Consider the following 17005-nt stretch of genomic DNA (forward strand, 5'->3'; position numbering starts at 1 on the left):
AGATGCCCACAGCACGAGGACGAGGTGCTGAGGTACTACTGCAACTCGTCCAGGCGCTACCTCTGCAACATTTGCGCCCTGGAGGGCAAGCAGCACAACCTGGCCACCGAGACCTCCTTCGTCCTGCGGAGACAGCTGACTGTGAGTTCTGAATAACACACTTTTACGCACAGGAAATAAAACGAATCATGGCATCTTTATGTGCATAAGAAAACATCATGTTTCACAGAGGACGTTTGAGGTTTCTACTAAACAGAGTGAGATTTCACACACTGATTTAGGAAACTCCTGTTGCTGCACGTGTGGAGAAACCGCATTTTGCGTTTTTTCTGCTTGCTGATAATCTGAAAGTGTGACTTTCGAACAGCTAAATAACATGATGCTGTCAGATAGTGCAGAATAAGATGTTTTTTTTATTTTTTTCAACATAAAGGTACTTTAGGGAGAATATAAATTGGATGTTAAGCGGTTGAGCTGTGTATGTATTCAACAGGAGTACATGGACCAACGCTTCGACAAGCTGAAGGAGCAAGTTGGAGAATCCAATGAGTCGGTAAAAAAACTGCAGGAAGACTTCAAACGTGAAGTAAGCTTTGTTTACTTAATTGTCATTATCTGTGATTTGTAAGGGTTTGCCGTTTGGTTTCAACACTTTTCTGATCTAATCTGTATTTTCTTCCTTTACAGAAGCGGAGAGCGAACCCCGTCGTCTCGTACCTCAACAATGTCACAATGGTGCTTCTCTGTCTGTGGGTTGTTGTCGTGTGTTATGGTAAGATGATGCCAAGCCCTAGTATTGGGTCTGTCCTGTATGTGTGAACATGCACTCACTGTTGTTGTGTCTTTGCCCCCCCCCCCCCCCCCCCCCAGCTTATAACTACATTGTGCAAATCCAGACGATCACCAACACGCTGGAAGAACAGCAGAACCGCGTGACTCAGATTTATACCACCATTGTCGGTAAGAAGGAAGGCTTCACACGCCCACTGCTGCCGGCTTACATGACAACCGCAGAAATCAGTGAACGAGGGCACATCAATATAAATACATGTGATGTTTGTGAGGGGGAAGGTGAACGTGGGTGTTAAAGGGATATAGGTCAACATTTTGGGAAACACGTTCGGTTTAGTTAAAAAGAACAATACCGTTCTCACAGTTGTCCGATAAATATGAAGCTACTGCCAGCAGATCTTAGCTTAGCATGCAGACGGTTAGCAGGGGCGGAGTCTGGTTCGAGTTGACACGAGTTGAAGTCCACTATTGTCTGATCTGATTCTCCAACCTTCTGAGGACCTCAGCCAACTTGAATAATCGTTCCTTTTTCTTCATCCCGACATAGAACTCTTGGTTAATCATCCACTAAAGAGCCACAAACCTCCAGAGACGGAAGATCAAGGTACAAAATACAATCTTTTTAAAACTCTTTGGAATGGAAATCTTTAGTTCAAGGCATTCATTGTTCTGGTTTTGAGCATACTCGTGGTTATTCCCATCACTGTTATCGTTATTCTGATATCCAGGTTTCGGATCGTCTGCATCGCTTCTGTAACGACTTAAGTTCCCTCAATAGTTGAGGCTGATGTCCGTTGGGTTTCTGGCTACCTGGACTCTGCTGCATTTACTTCTCTGTTTTTAATTTCATCCAATCTTCAGTAATGAGAGCAACAATAAAATGATTATTTTCATCACTATTGTTCGACTTATTTCAGCATGAACATGTTTATTTTGCTTTCCCGACCGCTTGTTACGTAACTTTGTTTGAGGACGCGCCTCGAGAATGATCAGAATCCTGGAGGAAGTGTTCACACGGCCAAAGCATCTCAGTTGCCATCCGAGTATTCCAGCTCACATATCCAGCTTTCTAAAAACCAGAATATGGTGTTTGCAAGCGCACTCCAATAATCGGCTCACAGCATGGATACTAGTGTGCATAGGTTTGATTGTTATGATGCCCAAAGCATTCTGAAAATGCACAGAAAACATGTGATTTTAAGACCATGTAACATTTGTTCAACTGCAGAACAGGTGACAATTATAGGATAATGTGACAAAAATCAAATCCATCTCTAGCTGAATAATATTAACTACGGCGCAATATCAATTTAAATTTAGCCAACATTAGCCACTGTAAGCTACTGGTCGCACCTAACCAAGTGTATTAAATTGATAATACTGCTCTTATTATTTTAAGTTTTCATTTGTATGTGAATGTTATTTCTCCTTTCAGATTCATAGACGTGTTTGACATTATGGCAACACTTTTAGTTCATCATCTGTTTATATTGTTGTTTAATTTTTTGATTGTTATAAACAAAAATTCGGGTAGCATCAGAATTGTGTAGGTAAACCCAAATGGTCAAATCGGGGAGTATAAAGTTTAAATAAATACCCACAATGGTACACGATGTTTTTGAACGTCTCCCAGGCTCTTTCCTCGCAAGATGAGAGGTAATTTCAAATAATCTATTTACTAGTTTTTGTCAAAACCGCTTCAATGACAAAGTGAAATGTTTGACTAAATCTGAGTAATATAATCTCTGCTTCCATTCCTCTGATGTGATGTGTTGTTATGTTCCATCTTTAATCCGTTATGTTTCTGAGTAAATGTAATACTCCAGGCCGAACACCCATGTGCCGTCCTCCTTGTTTACCCTTTTTATGCTTCCACTGGTCAAGTTTTACGTCTCATTGCTATGAATTGTGGGTAATTCCCTTGGGCAAAGTCTGCAGGAATGCAGACTTACGGAAAGTGTTCATAAAGGGCTCAAGATGTGAAGATGTGACAGAGGGACAGACCTAAACCCTCACAGACTTTGAGGCGCGCTCCTGAACAGTCTGTGAGTGGGGATTGGGATTGGGCCGGAGACTTTTTAGGACTTTTTCTACACTGTATACTGTGACTTTTTTCGACTTACCATATTATGACTTTTTCGACACACTATAGTATGACTTGTTTTTCAACGCAACAGGGAAAGACTGATGGGATTGTGGAACAGAAACATTCACATTTGAATCTTTTCTTGTTGCAGACATGACATCCTCGGAGTACAATCGTACAACATGGATCAAGTGATCCGTCCTCAGTTCTGGTCCTGAACGGAAAGCTCTGCACTCATCTGGTGAGAAAAGAAGAAACGGACACAAACAGTAGATTTTACATCACATTTACAAACCTCTGTGCCTACGACCACAACAAGTATGAAATAAAGCTGCTGCAAAAACAAGTCTTTGTTACGGTTTGGATATCTGAATGCAAATTGTATATATACGGTACTATCGTTTTGACGACTTTGTTCTGACTTTTCTCGACATGCTATATTATGACTTTCTGTCGTATGACAAATTTTTACTTGCACTTTTTCATCACTTCATGCAACATAATATATAATTACCTTTTTCATCATACTATGATTTTTTTTGACGTACTATACTATGGCTTTTTACACTTGATTTGACATACTACGATATTATTACTTTTATATGACTTTGTTAACATACTATTCCTTGACCTTTTTATGTTTTTGGACATTCTATATTTTGACATTTTAAAAGTTTTTTAGACAAACTATATGACATTTTATCGAAATACAGTACCATGACTTATTTTTATTTTTTATATTAAATACAATGTATTGTTTTCAATATACTACACTATCGCTTTTTCTGACTTCTTTTGACATACTGTACTACGACTTATTCGTGACTTTTTTTACATATACTATACATTTTTTATGACTTTTTTTCCACATTTTCTAAGATTTCGTTGGTGACGTTTTTCGACGCTTTACTGTGACTTTTTTTCAACGGTTTGAGATTAAACTCAGATACTGCCCTGGGAAACACCGACATGGTGACGAGCCTATCTCACCGGCCAGGGGGACAGAGGCTCAGCTGAGATGGAAGTTGACTCGATCATCATGGTGCAGTGAGAGACTACAGGTTGATTCAAAGAGCCATGGCGCTAGATGCAGAACTACAAGTCCCAAAACATACATGGAACAGTGCAGTGCAAAGGAGGAAAGCAGCATAAGGAGACTGAGACACCAGAGTTGCCTTGGAGAAGATAAAGAGCTGAGGAGTGCAGGTCATTAGACTCCAGACACAAAAAACATCTCACCAGGATACCCAGAGAGCAATGGAGTAGAGGACGCAGCAGTGAAAGCTAAATGAGCAGGCAACGACCTGTATTTGGTCCTGCTGGACCACAGGAACACTCCACTGCAGAGTACAGACAGATGATGCTCATGGGGAGGGGAACCCAAACTCTTCTGCTTACTGTAGACCGAGACCAACAGCAGACAGAATGAAGCTGCACTACGAAGTCAAAGGAGATGAGATAATCACTACAATGCAACTGCCAAGGACGTCAGCTGCATAGAGGAGAAATTGGAGACAAATCAGGATGACCAAAGCAGTGGATGGAGCTACTTCTGAGCAGCTTGGTGAATCAGAACCAACATTAGATGGATGGATCATTCATTTGATGTATTTTTCTGTTTTTTGTTACAACAATCATCAAAATGATGGACAGGTAGTTACTTTAGTTAACATTACATGGCAACAGGAAGGTGGCTTAAAACAGTCCGTAGTGTTCTTTAAGTAGCGTTGCAGAGGCAATTTATTTTCTCAGGCTGCATGTCATCAAACTTGACCATTAATGGACAAATTCTCACGTAATTCACTTGCTCACTGGCTGATCAAATGAACTTGTAACTTTGGCCTCTAAACATGAAAAGACAAGACGTTCATGTTCGCTACAAGAAAGAACGATCGACGTAACCTCGAGTTTCGATGGCCACTCACCACTCTTCTCCTGTCCAGCACCTGTACTGAGGTGTGACATCCAAGTTACACAAAACAGAGTACGGTACATTGTGACGTGAGACACACACACATTTTGTACATTTGAAAGTTATTTATGGTTTTATAGTATTTATTTAATCCACAAAATGACAAGAAAAAAATTGAGACCATCATAAAAACAAATTCAGTTTAATGGTACCCTGGTAAAAAAAACATTCCAGCTTCTCCACTCTAGTTTAAGGAATTGAAAACAATCGGAATCTATGTACGGTAACTTTTGTTGAACACCAGCAATTTTGGCCACAAGTGCCAAGTATGGGCTAAAGGAAAATGGCAAAGTGTAGCTTTGCAGTAACATAGGTAGGGAGGAATCACATAACAGCAAATCTGCTCATTTATTAAGAAAACATGAAAGTCAAGCTTTTCTTTAACAGTTATCTGAACAGAATACTTAACAAAAAATGAAGGCAATAATAAACCCAAAAGGCCACTATTCTCAGTACAAAAACAAGGTATACAGTGGTGCCAACTGTTTCCCCACTCAAACATATTTCAGCCGTAGTTAGGAATCAGAAATCTTTTGCTTTCTTAGAGATGAAACACCAAAACATTACAGAGCATGAACTTCAAATCAGTGAATGGGTCCGCTGATGCCGTGACCCATGTACAGTACCGCACCATCATGTCACAAACTGCTGTAAAAATGTTCTTTGAAAGAGCATTTTGAGAAACAAACTTCCAATTTACAGTAAACAAGTAGAACTGACCTGAAATAAAGAAAACCTGTTGCTGATCATCTATAATACTTCTTTGTGCTGATTTTTTTTCCTCTAGCTGCCTTGAGTCCCTTGACGTCGGACTAAAACATGTATACATAACACAAAATCATCATCCTTATATTAGTGTGCCAAAAACAGTAACATGGAATCGCTGGAAAACAAGTGTTCCGTTAATGCGATTGGCCGCCGCTCCTTAATTCACCAGACCCATGGTCTGATTCCGGAACGAGCACCACGCCCTGAATATAGCTCTGGAAAAAAAAAAGAAAACAGAAAAAATAAAGTTCTTTAATTTCTGCTGGAGACTACATGTAACCCGGTGCCCGGTTCAAACCTCTACACACCTGCAGTGAGTGGCCACACATTCGTTGCTGCAGTATTCTTTGTCCCAGTCGTCGCTCTCTACGGCCGGGTTGTCACAGCCCGGCCTCACACACACACTTCTCATCATCCCGGCATCACCGGGCCCATTCACCTCCATCTCTTCCTGGAAAGAAAAGCAGGAAATTTTAAATCAGTGAACGCAAATAGGATTTTTTTGCCAGAACAAGAGAAAAAGATTTCACGTCACAGTCAACAGATAGAAAACACTAAATAAAGTGATAAATAGGAGCTCTTTTGACAGCTGTGTGATGAGATGTGCACATCTGGAAAGTGCATTTTTTCCCCCCAATCGTCTGTGTGAAATTGCCCGATCCGTGTCAACTTGCATGGGCTGTTGTGTGACCAGCACCTTTTCACTAGCCCAGACGTCATGGGAGTGCTTTCTCTTTCACACTCTGCCATACATTTGGTGAAACAGCAGCATTTGTGTGGACAGCTTTTCTCTTCTCAGCCACACTGATTTACAGCTTTGCCATATTCTTCGCATTTTCTAATGACCAGACTCTACTTTGAGATATTTTCCTGCATCCTTCCCCTAATTGGTACTTTTAAATCATTTCTCTGAATACTGAGTTTCTTATTTTATCGAGAGGAATCACTCAATACACTTTTCTTGGAGACTATAATTTCTGCCATATTCCGAGCTGCTGCTGCTGCTATGGTCTCTCCCCCGTCCTGCCCGTCAAAGCATCGCGTATGCGCCGACCCCTCCGCCCCACTAGGTGTCCCCGTGTCCCGTCTTTCTGAATAAAAGCTCATCACCTTCACACAGAGTGCTAGCTCTCCTCCCTGGCTGACACCTCTGCTCCATTACAGCCATTTTCACACATCCACACACAAATACATGACTGATTACTGACTGTCCATGTTTGTTCTTAATGTTCTATTAGTAAATAAATATGCTTAATTATAATATTAAAACTCGTCTGGTTGCAGCCTTTGAGTCGGGTTGCAACAGGTAATACATGTCGACTGACATACTGTGTAACCAATCAGAGCTAGAATAAGCAGCTACGCTGTGAAGAACGGTGAGTGAGTACGGTTGATTGACGGTTATTTGTGTCCTGTTCATGTAACAAAGTGGCGCTAATAAACTAATAATAAAGGAATGTCGCCACACACACCAGACACGGCGTGTTTGGCGCTATGTGCACCTTTTCTGTAGCTTCCTCTTGGATGCATACTTAGATTCTGGCTACGTTTTTATAGAGCTCGACACCCAGAAATGTCTCAAACAGAAAAATTTAAAGAAAAGAGAAAAAACAGGCAGAGGGGCAGGGTCTCCGATACAGACGGATCTTAATTACATCTACTGATTCAAAGCTGTAAAAGAAAAGAAGATTTATGGCACTATTGTTGCAGTAAGTGGGAGAGATAAAGTTTAACATCTGCTGACTTGTGAGGTAGGAAATGGATTTGAGATTTGACAGTTTTGCGTTAAATATTTTGAACCACTTGAATCTGAAAAATAACTCACTTCTGACAGTTGGGAATATGTTGCTGCAACAACAGCTTTGTGTTGTCCGAGGATAAATTGTGAGTCGGCTTCAAAGAACTGAACTATCCAAAGTCAAAATTGTCAACGATCAAATCACAGTTATTTGTGGACAAACAAGGCCTCACACAGAACAAACGGCAGTGATGAGTTAGGAACATGTACCTCTTCTGAGTGCAGCACTTCTGTAACTACGTCGTCGTCCGTGCTGCCCGACGTGTCTGCAGAATTCACCACCTGCACCGACACGACGGGTGCAGACTGGGCAGTGGACGACAACGACATTGTACTCGGGACGATAATTGGCAGGGCCTCTTTGGCCTGCAAGGACGCAGGAACTATCTTTATCTGGAGCGGAGGCATCGGTGTAGCCGCGATGGACACCGGGAGGCCCAGCGTGGTGCTCCCCTCGCGGGGCTTGGCCTGTAAGGGCGGAGGCGCCGGCGCCATTTGCTGGAGCCGCGGCGGAGGCGGTGCGCTCTGCATCTGCTGCAGCGGAGGTGGCTGACGAGAGGCGCCCGACACCACCAGTGTGGGCTGCAAAGAGCGGACTCCTCCAGGCAACACGGTCACCACCTGGCCCCCCAGCTGCAACATGTGCTTTGGGATTATGATCTTTGTGATGATCGGGGACGGGGGAGCGGGGGCTGCTGGAGCGGGGGCTTTGTTTGCCCCCGTGCGGGAACGCGTGGTCATCTCCGGGACGTCCAGGATGATGTTGGAGGCACAAATGTTGGTGATGGTGTTCTCTTCCAGGCTGTTGGTAGGCAGACGGATGGCCTGGTGACCAGCTAATTGAAAGGCTCCAGGATTCAGACTGACCACCGGTGGAGGTGGAGGTGGTGGTGGTGAAGGGGCGGTCTCCATCTCCTCAATGGCAGGCTGTGGTGAAGACGGATTCAAAGAAACATAGAAAAGAAATATGCATGAAAATCTGAAACAGCAATCACCTGCTTTGCATTCAGAGGACAGCGTGATCTTACCTGTGTGAGCTGGTTCTCTCTATAAGCTACCAGGGCTCTCACATACTCCCTTTTGGCTGCTTCTGTCTTTCTCTTATACACCTAGTGGAGACAGGACAAGTACCATCATTTTAAATCATTTCTCTCCCCCAATACTGACAGAGGACATTCATATATAAGAATCCTTATACCTGCTTCTGTTCCTCAGCCAGACTGTCCCACATGGAGGCCACAATCTTTGACACCTCCCCAAAAGAGGCGTTGGGGTTCTGGCCCTTAATGGCTGCCTGGGTGTCTCTGAAGAACAACGCATACGCTGAGACGGGCTTCTGTGGTTCGTTTGGGTCTTTCTTCTTCCGTCCTTTCTTAGCGCCCACTGCCGCCGTCACTGAGGCCAGTGAGGCCGGCTTCCCCCCGCCCCTCCTGGCTGTAGCCAGAGACACAGAAGATGTAGGAGCTGGGTGGGAGGACATGTGGGAGAGGGAAGAGGAGAGATACAAGGGGGCGTCTACCAGCACACTCCTCTGAGTAGGGAGAGGAATCGTGGAAGACAGGGGAGAAGACATATTAGCCGTAGGATCTTAAAACCTAGCACGGAATCCAACAGACATGAATACAAGGCATGCAAGCAAACAGTAAGGTAGTAAGTAGGCGTCTACAGGTGTAACCTCTCACCTTGAAGTCATCCATGTCCTCATCCTGCAGGGAGCCAGCCGGTGATGGTGTTGCTGAGAGCGGCTGCTCGAGTGTCTCTGAAGGATGCCCAATGTTGTCACCCCCGAGACCGAGTGCCAGCTCAGACGGGTTAATGGTGCTCAAGTGGCTGCTTCCCAAAAGACCATGACTGATGTCACCAAGTTGGACATCAATGGTCATGGGGGATGAACTGCTGAAATGTGAACCACTGGAATTCCCCAGTTCCTGCGGAGGGATTTGAACACAAAAAATGAATTACTCCCATCAAGGACAACGAACGTTCAAACACACCAAACAGCGTTTCCGTGTGAGGGTACCAGACACTCACCAGAGCAGAAGAGCTCAGCAGGGCTCCCACTCCAGCTTGGCCCATCGCACCAAGGTTCAGCTGCTCCAGGCCTTGAGACCCAGAGTTCACAAAGGTGGAAGCAAAGGACGGGTCATTGGCCTCCACCACCAGGTTACTGACAAGGCTACGGGACCCCGAAGGCCCCCCGGGGCCGCCCGACCCATCCGTCAACTGAAAGTGGGACACTCCATCAGTGATGCTCAGAGTCGGGTCTGGGTCGAGGGAGATGGGGGGGATCTCGAAAACCTCATCCCCGAGACTGGGGGTATGGAACGTCTGCTATATGTGGAGAGAGAGGCGGTGGAGACGTGTTACTCTGCACTACCGGTACCACGTTGCTTGACTTAGCGTTAACTCACTCACCTCAGCGGACAAAAACGGGTGGCCCCCTCCACTGATGGTGAGGTAACTGTCGCCGCCTTCTGTAAACTGAAACAGACCGTTAGCATATACGGTAACTAACTCCATTCGCCGACATTTTCATTTAAATACTGGTAATGTCGGGTTACCTTATTTTCCTCCGAGTATCCACCATAGGCTTGAGTGTCCAAAAACTCAGAGTCAACATTTTGAGCACAACCATCCGACAGGTCAGAGTAGAAATTGAGGTCCATTTTGAGATGATTTACTCCAAACACACAAACAACCACACATGTGTTACACTCAGTCGAAAGGGGTAATTTCTCAATGACCTACCCATTTGGGTCAACTATCTCAACATGAACTAAAGTTGCTAGCGGCTCGCTAGCTAATCTCTGCCACCGGTTAGCATAACGTTATGGTGGAGGAGATGAAGCTAAACTATCTTAGCTTTGAAGCCCGAGGCAGACCTGGGACAAGGGGCGATTTGGGGCTGAAAAAAGTAGAACAATAAATTATCAAAATGCTACTTATTAGCTCCCCAGGGAGCAAAGCTTGCAGGAGGCCCAAAACAAACCCATTCATACGTGTGATGCTACCGCCATGTCCGAAGCATAGCTAGTGCTACATTCAGGGGCTGTGGGAAATAAATACTTAAAGGTACTTAAAGGCCTACCTAATGTATATATGACTGCATGACAGGCCTATTTATTAACTTTCTGCTAGCTATGTGACTCACTACGACGTGACGGTGAAGAAACAAATAGCTTTCTAAGTGAACAACGGTTACACTTTTAGCATTATTTACAACCATGTGTGTAAGCTTAACGTTTTGTTTGGCCAATTAAAACAGCCAGTAAAATGTCAGATTCACTTGTTTCCATTTTCGTTTGAAGTCTAAAATTAAACGGCAGCCACCAGTTGATCTGGCTAACTAACTCTTTATATTTACGACAAGTTTGATTGTTTTCTATATTCCATCTACGAGCAAAGAAAAGGCCCTGAAGGCAGCACTACCGACTTCAAACGGAAGTTAAACCAGTCGACTCTGGTCCATGCTCTCCTTGCATTTCAAAATAAAAAGTCAAAATAAAAGTCAAGGCGATAGAATGACCGTATGCAAGAAATTCTTAAAGTCTGATGCAAGCATATACCAGGGTAACATTAGAAGAAGATACATGAATGAATATAAAGACATAATCCTTGCTCGATGGGAGTGTGTTAGCAACAGAAGTTGACTACATGCAGTCTAATATTCTCATTTATCCATGTACACAGCAAGAATCAACTTTTGATTAATTGGTGCATTGTTTGATGCAATGCAGTTCATAATATAGTTTAATAAAAGTCATTTTTGTGTTCACAGAGTTGTTGCTGTTGGCCCTGATATTTATTTTTCCACCGTATTCTGTTCCTTGAGTGAACGCGGAGCACTGACTGTATAAGGCAGAGTAAAAGTGTTTACCATTTCTACCAGTAGATGACAGTATAAGTGTATTTAAACCATAGATTTTGTTATATTTACCTGTGTCTTTGTTAATTACTATAATATGACTTCTTAAACTATAGATTTAGTTATATTTACCTGTGTCTTTGTTAATTACTATGCTATGACTTCTTTCGACATACTGTTTTGGCTGTATATTTTCCCTGCACTGTTGTCCCTTTCTATCCTCTCCAGACAATCTCCATTGCCAATCGAGGTGCACCTGAATTGCAAAGGAAGTTCTTAAATGCTCCTATGCCCACAGCAGAAGAGGCTTCTGGTCTAGGGATTGCTGATCTTGCCTCTCAGTTTACGATTGGACTATGACTTATGCATGACTTTTATGACTTTATTCACCGCTTTGAATTTTTCGGAATGCTCATAATAAAATACACCAATGGCCCCTCCTCCCACCACACCATCAGAGTGTGCCTCCACTTACAACATACAGTATGAGAGAAATGGATGCCACAGTGAAGCCATTTAGTGTGAATGTGAACATGTCTCTAAAAAGCTTGTAAACCATGTTTATTTCATTAAAAATGATCAGCACTTCCAAAATCAACACACGGATTATTTTCCTACTTTTTTTCATAACCCGTGTAAGTCTAGAAAACACACCTAAAAGATTTTACAGTAAGTAATTGTTCTTTGTATACAAGAAACATTTCACCAACAAAGACCACGCTTTGTTATGATTGCAAATTAGTTTGAAATAACAAAACATACATAACTAAAAACTAAAAAAATAAATATGAGAACTGAAACAAACGGGAGATAATTGACACAATTATACAGGTAGGCAAAGGTTGTTCAATCAGGAGAAACTTAATTTACAGTGAACAAATACACTTATTAAATTGGGCAAAGTAAAGTTAAAATTTTGGAGAGTCGACACTGGTGGGGGTGTTGAAGACAGTAGGGGCAGGTTGAAGATCTAGGTCAGGGGTCTTCAACGTTTTTCAGGCCAAGGACCCCCAAACTGAGAGAGAGATGGAGCATCGGTTCGTACTGAAATGACAGCTGACTGCAGAGAAGAGAACAGGTCTTTAAAGTTTGACGGGAAATATATGATTGGCTTCGGGAGACCTTGGCAAAATCGCCCACTGTCAGCTGATAGCGTAGGAGCCAGAGAGCAAAAACCAGAGAGATTTATGAGTGAATGAGAGCATAAAAAGACTGTCTTAATGTAGGAAGTTAGTGTCACGATCAGCCTTTGCCTCCTGTGTGTCTGTGTGTGTGCTTTGAGCGTGGCTCCGCCCTGGTCTCCTCCCGGCTCCCTCCTGATTACATTCATTCAACTCACCTGCCAAGTCCATCCAGCTGCCTTCCATCTACTCATCACCCAACAGTACATCTACCCCGGTTCCCTGTCTCTGGGCCGCAGCAACAATCTCAGGCTAGCCGCCCTTGTTGTGGCGTCTTCGACCATCAGACTATTGAAAGAGCTGGGAAGCCACGGTCAGGCTCTGCGGCAGACCATCAAGGCAGTCTCAGAGACGGCTGAAAGAAGCAGCCAGTGGATTTGGATCAAGTGGAATGACCCATGCTGGGCTCCAAATATGTCAGCATAACCCACTTGAGAATCCCCACCTGTTAACCATTCAAGCGTCTACTATTCTCAATGTTGTCAATTTCGGGACAGTTGGGCACGGCACACAAGCTGAAGGCTGATCATCCTGCATCTGGCCGCCCTTGGGGAGGGTGTATGGTGTTGAAAGGCCGAAACACTCAATGACACAAGGAATCATTACTGCTGATGTGTTCTGGGCCCAACTGTCCCAAAATTCTACAACCTAAACCAAACCAAGATACACCCCACACAAGCTGGAAAACCCCCACTTGTCGATCATCAACCACTCAAAACAAGGTTAATTTCCTGGAAGTGCCCACCACCTTGGCTTGTGCTGCCGTGAGCCCCAATTGATGGATTTAAGACCGTAAAACAGTTTTGAACTGAATTATTTGGTGGATAATAGTTAAGACAAATTAGTCTTTCTATTCATTCTTTTTTTGTTTGCGTGGCACGTATCACTGCTCTGATCAGAAGAAAAGATTACCCAATTTTCATTTTACTACTGACGTTATTCGACATGCTATACTATCACTTATTTATTTCTTTTTTTGACATGCTGTACTGTGACTTTATTCGACATGCTATACCAGAGGTCCCCAACCTTTTTTGCACCACGGACCGGTTTCATATAAGACAATATTTTCACGGACCGGCCTTCAAGGTGTGGCGGAAAAACACGACGAAATAAAATGATACGATCGGCATGAAAACAAAATGCATAAATAAATACTACTCACAATAACGCTGAATCAGTGGCAGCCCTGAGCTTGTTTCTCTGCAACGAGACGGTCCCATCTGGGGGTAACGGGAGACAATGACACCCGAAGTGTGTTCCTTGTGTCCAGTCTACTCCCTAATTTTGTTTTGATTGCCGTCACTGCAGAAAAGCCCGCTTCACAAAGAGGATGTTGGAAATGGAAGCAGAGTTTTCAGTACTTTAGTTGCACTTTCTTCCACTTGAGTCTTGTTCTGACACTTAAGAACAAGACAGTACCGTATATTGAGCCGAGTAGCTTTTTAAAGCATAGATTTAGTCATATTTGCCTGTGCCTTTGTAAGTTATAGGTTATTGATACAGATGTATTGAATGCTGGAGAGACAGCGAGATCCTTCTTGTGGCACTGGCACCTCTGTGTCACTCAGCGTCAGTCTGCGTCACTCGGCGTCAGTCTGCGTCACTCGGCGTCAGTCTGCGTCACTCAGCGTCAGTCTGTGTCAGTTCAGCGGAAAGATTCAGCTGTGGCAGGCGAGCATAGTTCGGCAACCGTCAAGAAGCTGCGGAGCTGAGGGGGCGGAGCCACATTTCCTGAGACATTTCCTGAGAACACCCGTTGTTGTTACGACAGATCAGCTTCCATAAATTAGTTTTATGATTTTAGTTGAGTCACCAGAGCCCCCTGTTCTCTGTATGCATCCTTAGAGTAAGTACGTTGTACTTTTTTGTTTCTCATTCATTTTATTTAAGTATGATTTTGCTGGTTTTGCAACAAAATGGAACATAATACACTCTTTCCAAATTATTACTTTTATAGTCATTTACAACAATCGGCTAAAATAATGAAAATAAATCATCCGTTTTATTATTTAAAAGTATATATATATATAAAAAATTTAAATTTAAATTAAAACCCATAAAATGTCCAATCCAAAAATACATGTTTGAAAATATCTTCACTCTTCCTCTGCTTATATGTATGTCAGTAGGTGACACAAGCTGCCAGAGAGTGACGCAGGGTGACGCAGAGTGACACAAGCTGCCAGAGAGTGACGCAGGGTGATGCAGAGTGATTACTTATATGTATATGTATGTCAGTAGTAGGGTTGGGTAGCTGAATCTTTCCACTGAACTGACACAGACTGCCACAGACTGACGCTGAGTGACGCAGAGGTGCCAGTGCCACAAGAAGGATCTCGGCCCTGCACGAATGCTGATTATTTTATTTGATATGTATGGTTCATTTGCAACCTAATTACATCATGTATGTACTTGTTATATTTATGTCATTTAAGAAACAAACATACCTACATAGAAGAGTGAGCATGTGCTGATCACGAGGCAATAAATAATGACAATTGAAAAATAAAGACATTTTGGTTCTTTCTTATTAAACACTAACCATAACTCACCTACCTCATTGATTCATTTGTCACACCGAAATCCTGAATTGAATGGTTAAACAGAAAAGGTCAAAGGGCCAAGCTGAGAAGATATAATGTGGGTCAAATGCTGTGGACCAAATACAATAATTTCAGTTTTATTGCCATCGAGATACAGAAAGTTTGACTCTAGAATATTGTAATTTCTTTCCTAATCTCACAAAACAAGAGCAAAAACCAGATTAATTGGTTCTATTTTCTTCTTTGCTATGTTATCTGTCTCGTGACCCCTCAGATTGATCTCTGTAATAGTAATATATTATGTTAATTGAATTCATTAAGCTCCTTAAATTGATCGCTGGACCAAGTTACGTTTGAAAACGCGCAACTTTTACTTTGAAGGCGAGCTGTCTCGTTTCCGACTCGACTTCCTCTACTCACGCAGAACATATTTGCGTTTGTTCAAGTATAGTCCGGGAGCCGTGGGGTCGAACCTTGTTTTGTCGGATAAAGTTTTTTTCTTTGCTGTTTCTTGTAGCTTAGGGATACGTATTCAAAATACAAGAGGGTGCTCGGTGATATCCCTTGAGCATTTTCAGATATTAACCCCTTCTTGCCCAAAATCATGCAAAAACTAGATTTATGATATTTCATGCAATATACTTGATTTAAATGCATATAATTTGTTGCCTACAGTGATTATTACAAGCTAAAAACACTCAGTTAATTCATATAGTGAGTGCATTGTGTCTGTGTATGCCTGTATTGTCACATTTTTGTTTTTTTCCAATTACAAGACAGCCATGTGCTTCGTTTAAGACCATTTTTTGTTTACAACTGGTCACTGCTTACAACAGCTGCCATCAAAAAACAAGGTAAAAACACTGTAAAAGCTGGCAGTGAGATTGGTTATGGATTCAGAAGTGTTCTGTTGGAGGTTCACCTGCGAAGAGAATAACAAGCTGTTCAATTGAGTAAGTCTGCTGATCGAGACAACATTTTAGTGAAAATCACACAGGGAAATGTATAAACCCTTTTTTATATATTAACAAATTTTAACATTTTATTTACAGAGTTGGTTATGGATCCAGTGCCTGAGGAGTGTTACTTCACTTGGAAGTTCAACTGCCAAGCGAAGACGGAACCATTGATATCTTCAGGACCAGTCAGAATAACAAACATTATCCAGTGTAGTAAGATATATGGGGATGAAAAACACTTTGAGCTTCAAGAAGCATTAGATAACAACAATGAAACCACATTGAAATGCCATAAAAGTTGTGTTTCAAGTTACACCTCAAAGACTTACATTGAACGGCACAAACGTCAGAGGCCCGGAGAAACTGAATCAAATGTTCCTTGCAAGGTGACCAGGCGCTCACGGTCAGGAGGGTCAGCTGAATGTTTTGATTTTCAAAAGCACTGTGTTTTCTGTGGTGAGTTTTGCAATCTTAATGTCGACAAGAAGAACCCCTCCAGATGGAGGGCTGCATACCTATTCAGAGAAGTGGAAACCAAAAAGTCTCTCTTAGAAGTTTGTGGAAAACGAAATGATGATGTTGCGGAAAGTGTCCAACACCGTCTTCAGGGGGCAATTAGTGACCTACATGCTGCAGATGCCCGGTACCATGCTGACTGTCGACAAAGATTTCTCTCTTTTCGGTCACTCCCAGGGCCGGCCACTACTTGTAGAAACACAGATGACACTGATAATGAGGATAGTCCCTTTGCATCAGTTGTAGAGAAGATGACAGCTGACCGGTCAAGAATGTGGAATTCTGTTGAACTTTTTGCAGCCTATACAGACCGTAATGGGGATAGGCTTTCCAGGAGGACGCTCATCCGACAACTCCAGCAGACATTTGCCAGTGAGCTCCTGGTGCTGTCCTCACCTGGCATAGCTGATATCATTGCTTTTCGTAGTTGTGCCTCGCAGACTATGAGACTTGTGAATGAAGACGAGGATGACTTGGAAAGCATTGCAACGCAAGCTAGCAAGCAAATCATTCAGGATGTGA

The 17005-nt window shown here is 42.8% G+C and overlaps 2 protein-coding genes across 4 annotated transcripts in view; one reads left to right on the forward strand and one right to left on the reverse strand.

The window, feature by feature from the left end:
• The window catches only part of LOC306789578 (E3 ubiquitin/ISG15 ligase TRIM25-like), a 3929-nt gene extending 760 nt beyond the window's left edge, over positions 1-3169 (forward strand). Inside the window, exons 2-7 of one of the 2 annotated variants that reach the window (XM_079285592.1) lie at positions 1-141; positions 494-586; positions 688-772; positions 871-960; positions 1340-1396; positions 3030-3169. The exon at positions 1-141 is cut by the window's left edge and continues 177 nt beyond it. In XM_079285592.1, coding sequence (XP_079141718.1) covers positions 1-141; positions 494-586; positions 688-772; positions 871-960; positions 1340-1396; positions 3030-3073 — 510 coding nt within the window. In that variant the 3' untranslated portion in view covers positions 3074-3169. Of the gene's footprint in view, positions 142-493; positions 587-687; positions 773-870; positions 961-1339; positions 1397-1520; positions 1608-3029 lie in introns of those variants that run through there. The other variant, XM_079285593.1, reaches the window with a different exon arrangement.
• Positions 3170-4862: 1693 nt separating this feature from the next.
• Positions 4863-10409, reverse strand: tox4a (TOX high mobility group box family member 4 a). 2 transcript variants are annotated; one of them, XM_079285587.1, is made up of 9 exons: positions 9978-10409; positions 9832-9897; positions 9448-9744; positions 9099-9344; positions 8615-8947; positions 8445-8525; positions 7627-8343; positions 5927-6069; positions 4863-5833 (listed from the first exon to the last, which is right to left on the reverse strand). In XM_079285587.1, exons 1-9 carry the CDS (start codon positions 10080-10082, stop codon positions 5776-5778), a joined length of 2046 nt encoding a protein of 681 aa, XP_079141713.1. In that variant the 5' UTR covers positions 10083-10409; the 3' UTR covers positions 4863-5775. The 2 variants fall into 2 exon arrangements, with proteins under 2 accessions (XP_079141713.1, XP_079141712.1); XM_079285586.1 differs by having other exon boundaries at positions 9448-9747.
• Between the last annotated feature and the right edge of the window lie 6596 nt (positions 10410-17005).

Source organism: Melanostigma gelatinosum (assembly GCF_949748355.1).
Source record: "Melanostigma gelatinosum genome assembly, chromosome: 15".
NCBI lineage: Eukaryota > Metazoa > Chordata > Actinopteri > Perciformes > Zoarcidae > Melanostigma > Melanostigma gelatinosum.

Excerpts from the sequence above, each read along its gene's own strand:
- tox4a (XM_079285586.1), bottom strand. The coding sequence starts at position 10,082 with ATGGACCTCAATTTCTACTCTGACCTGTCGGATGGTTGTGCTCAAAAT. Across the intron at positions 8,526-8,614 it reads TGGCTGAGGAACAGAAGCAG|GTGTATAAGAGAAAGACAGA; the intron begins GTATAAGGATTC and ends TGTCTCCACTAG. Across the intron at positions 6,070-7,626 it reads AAGTGCTGCACTCAGAAGAG|GAAGAGATGGAGGTGAATGG; the intron begins GTACATGTTCCT and ends TTTTCTTTCCAG.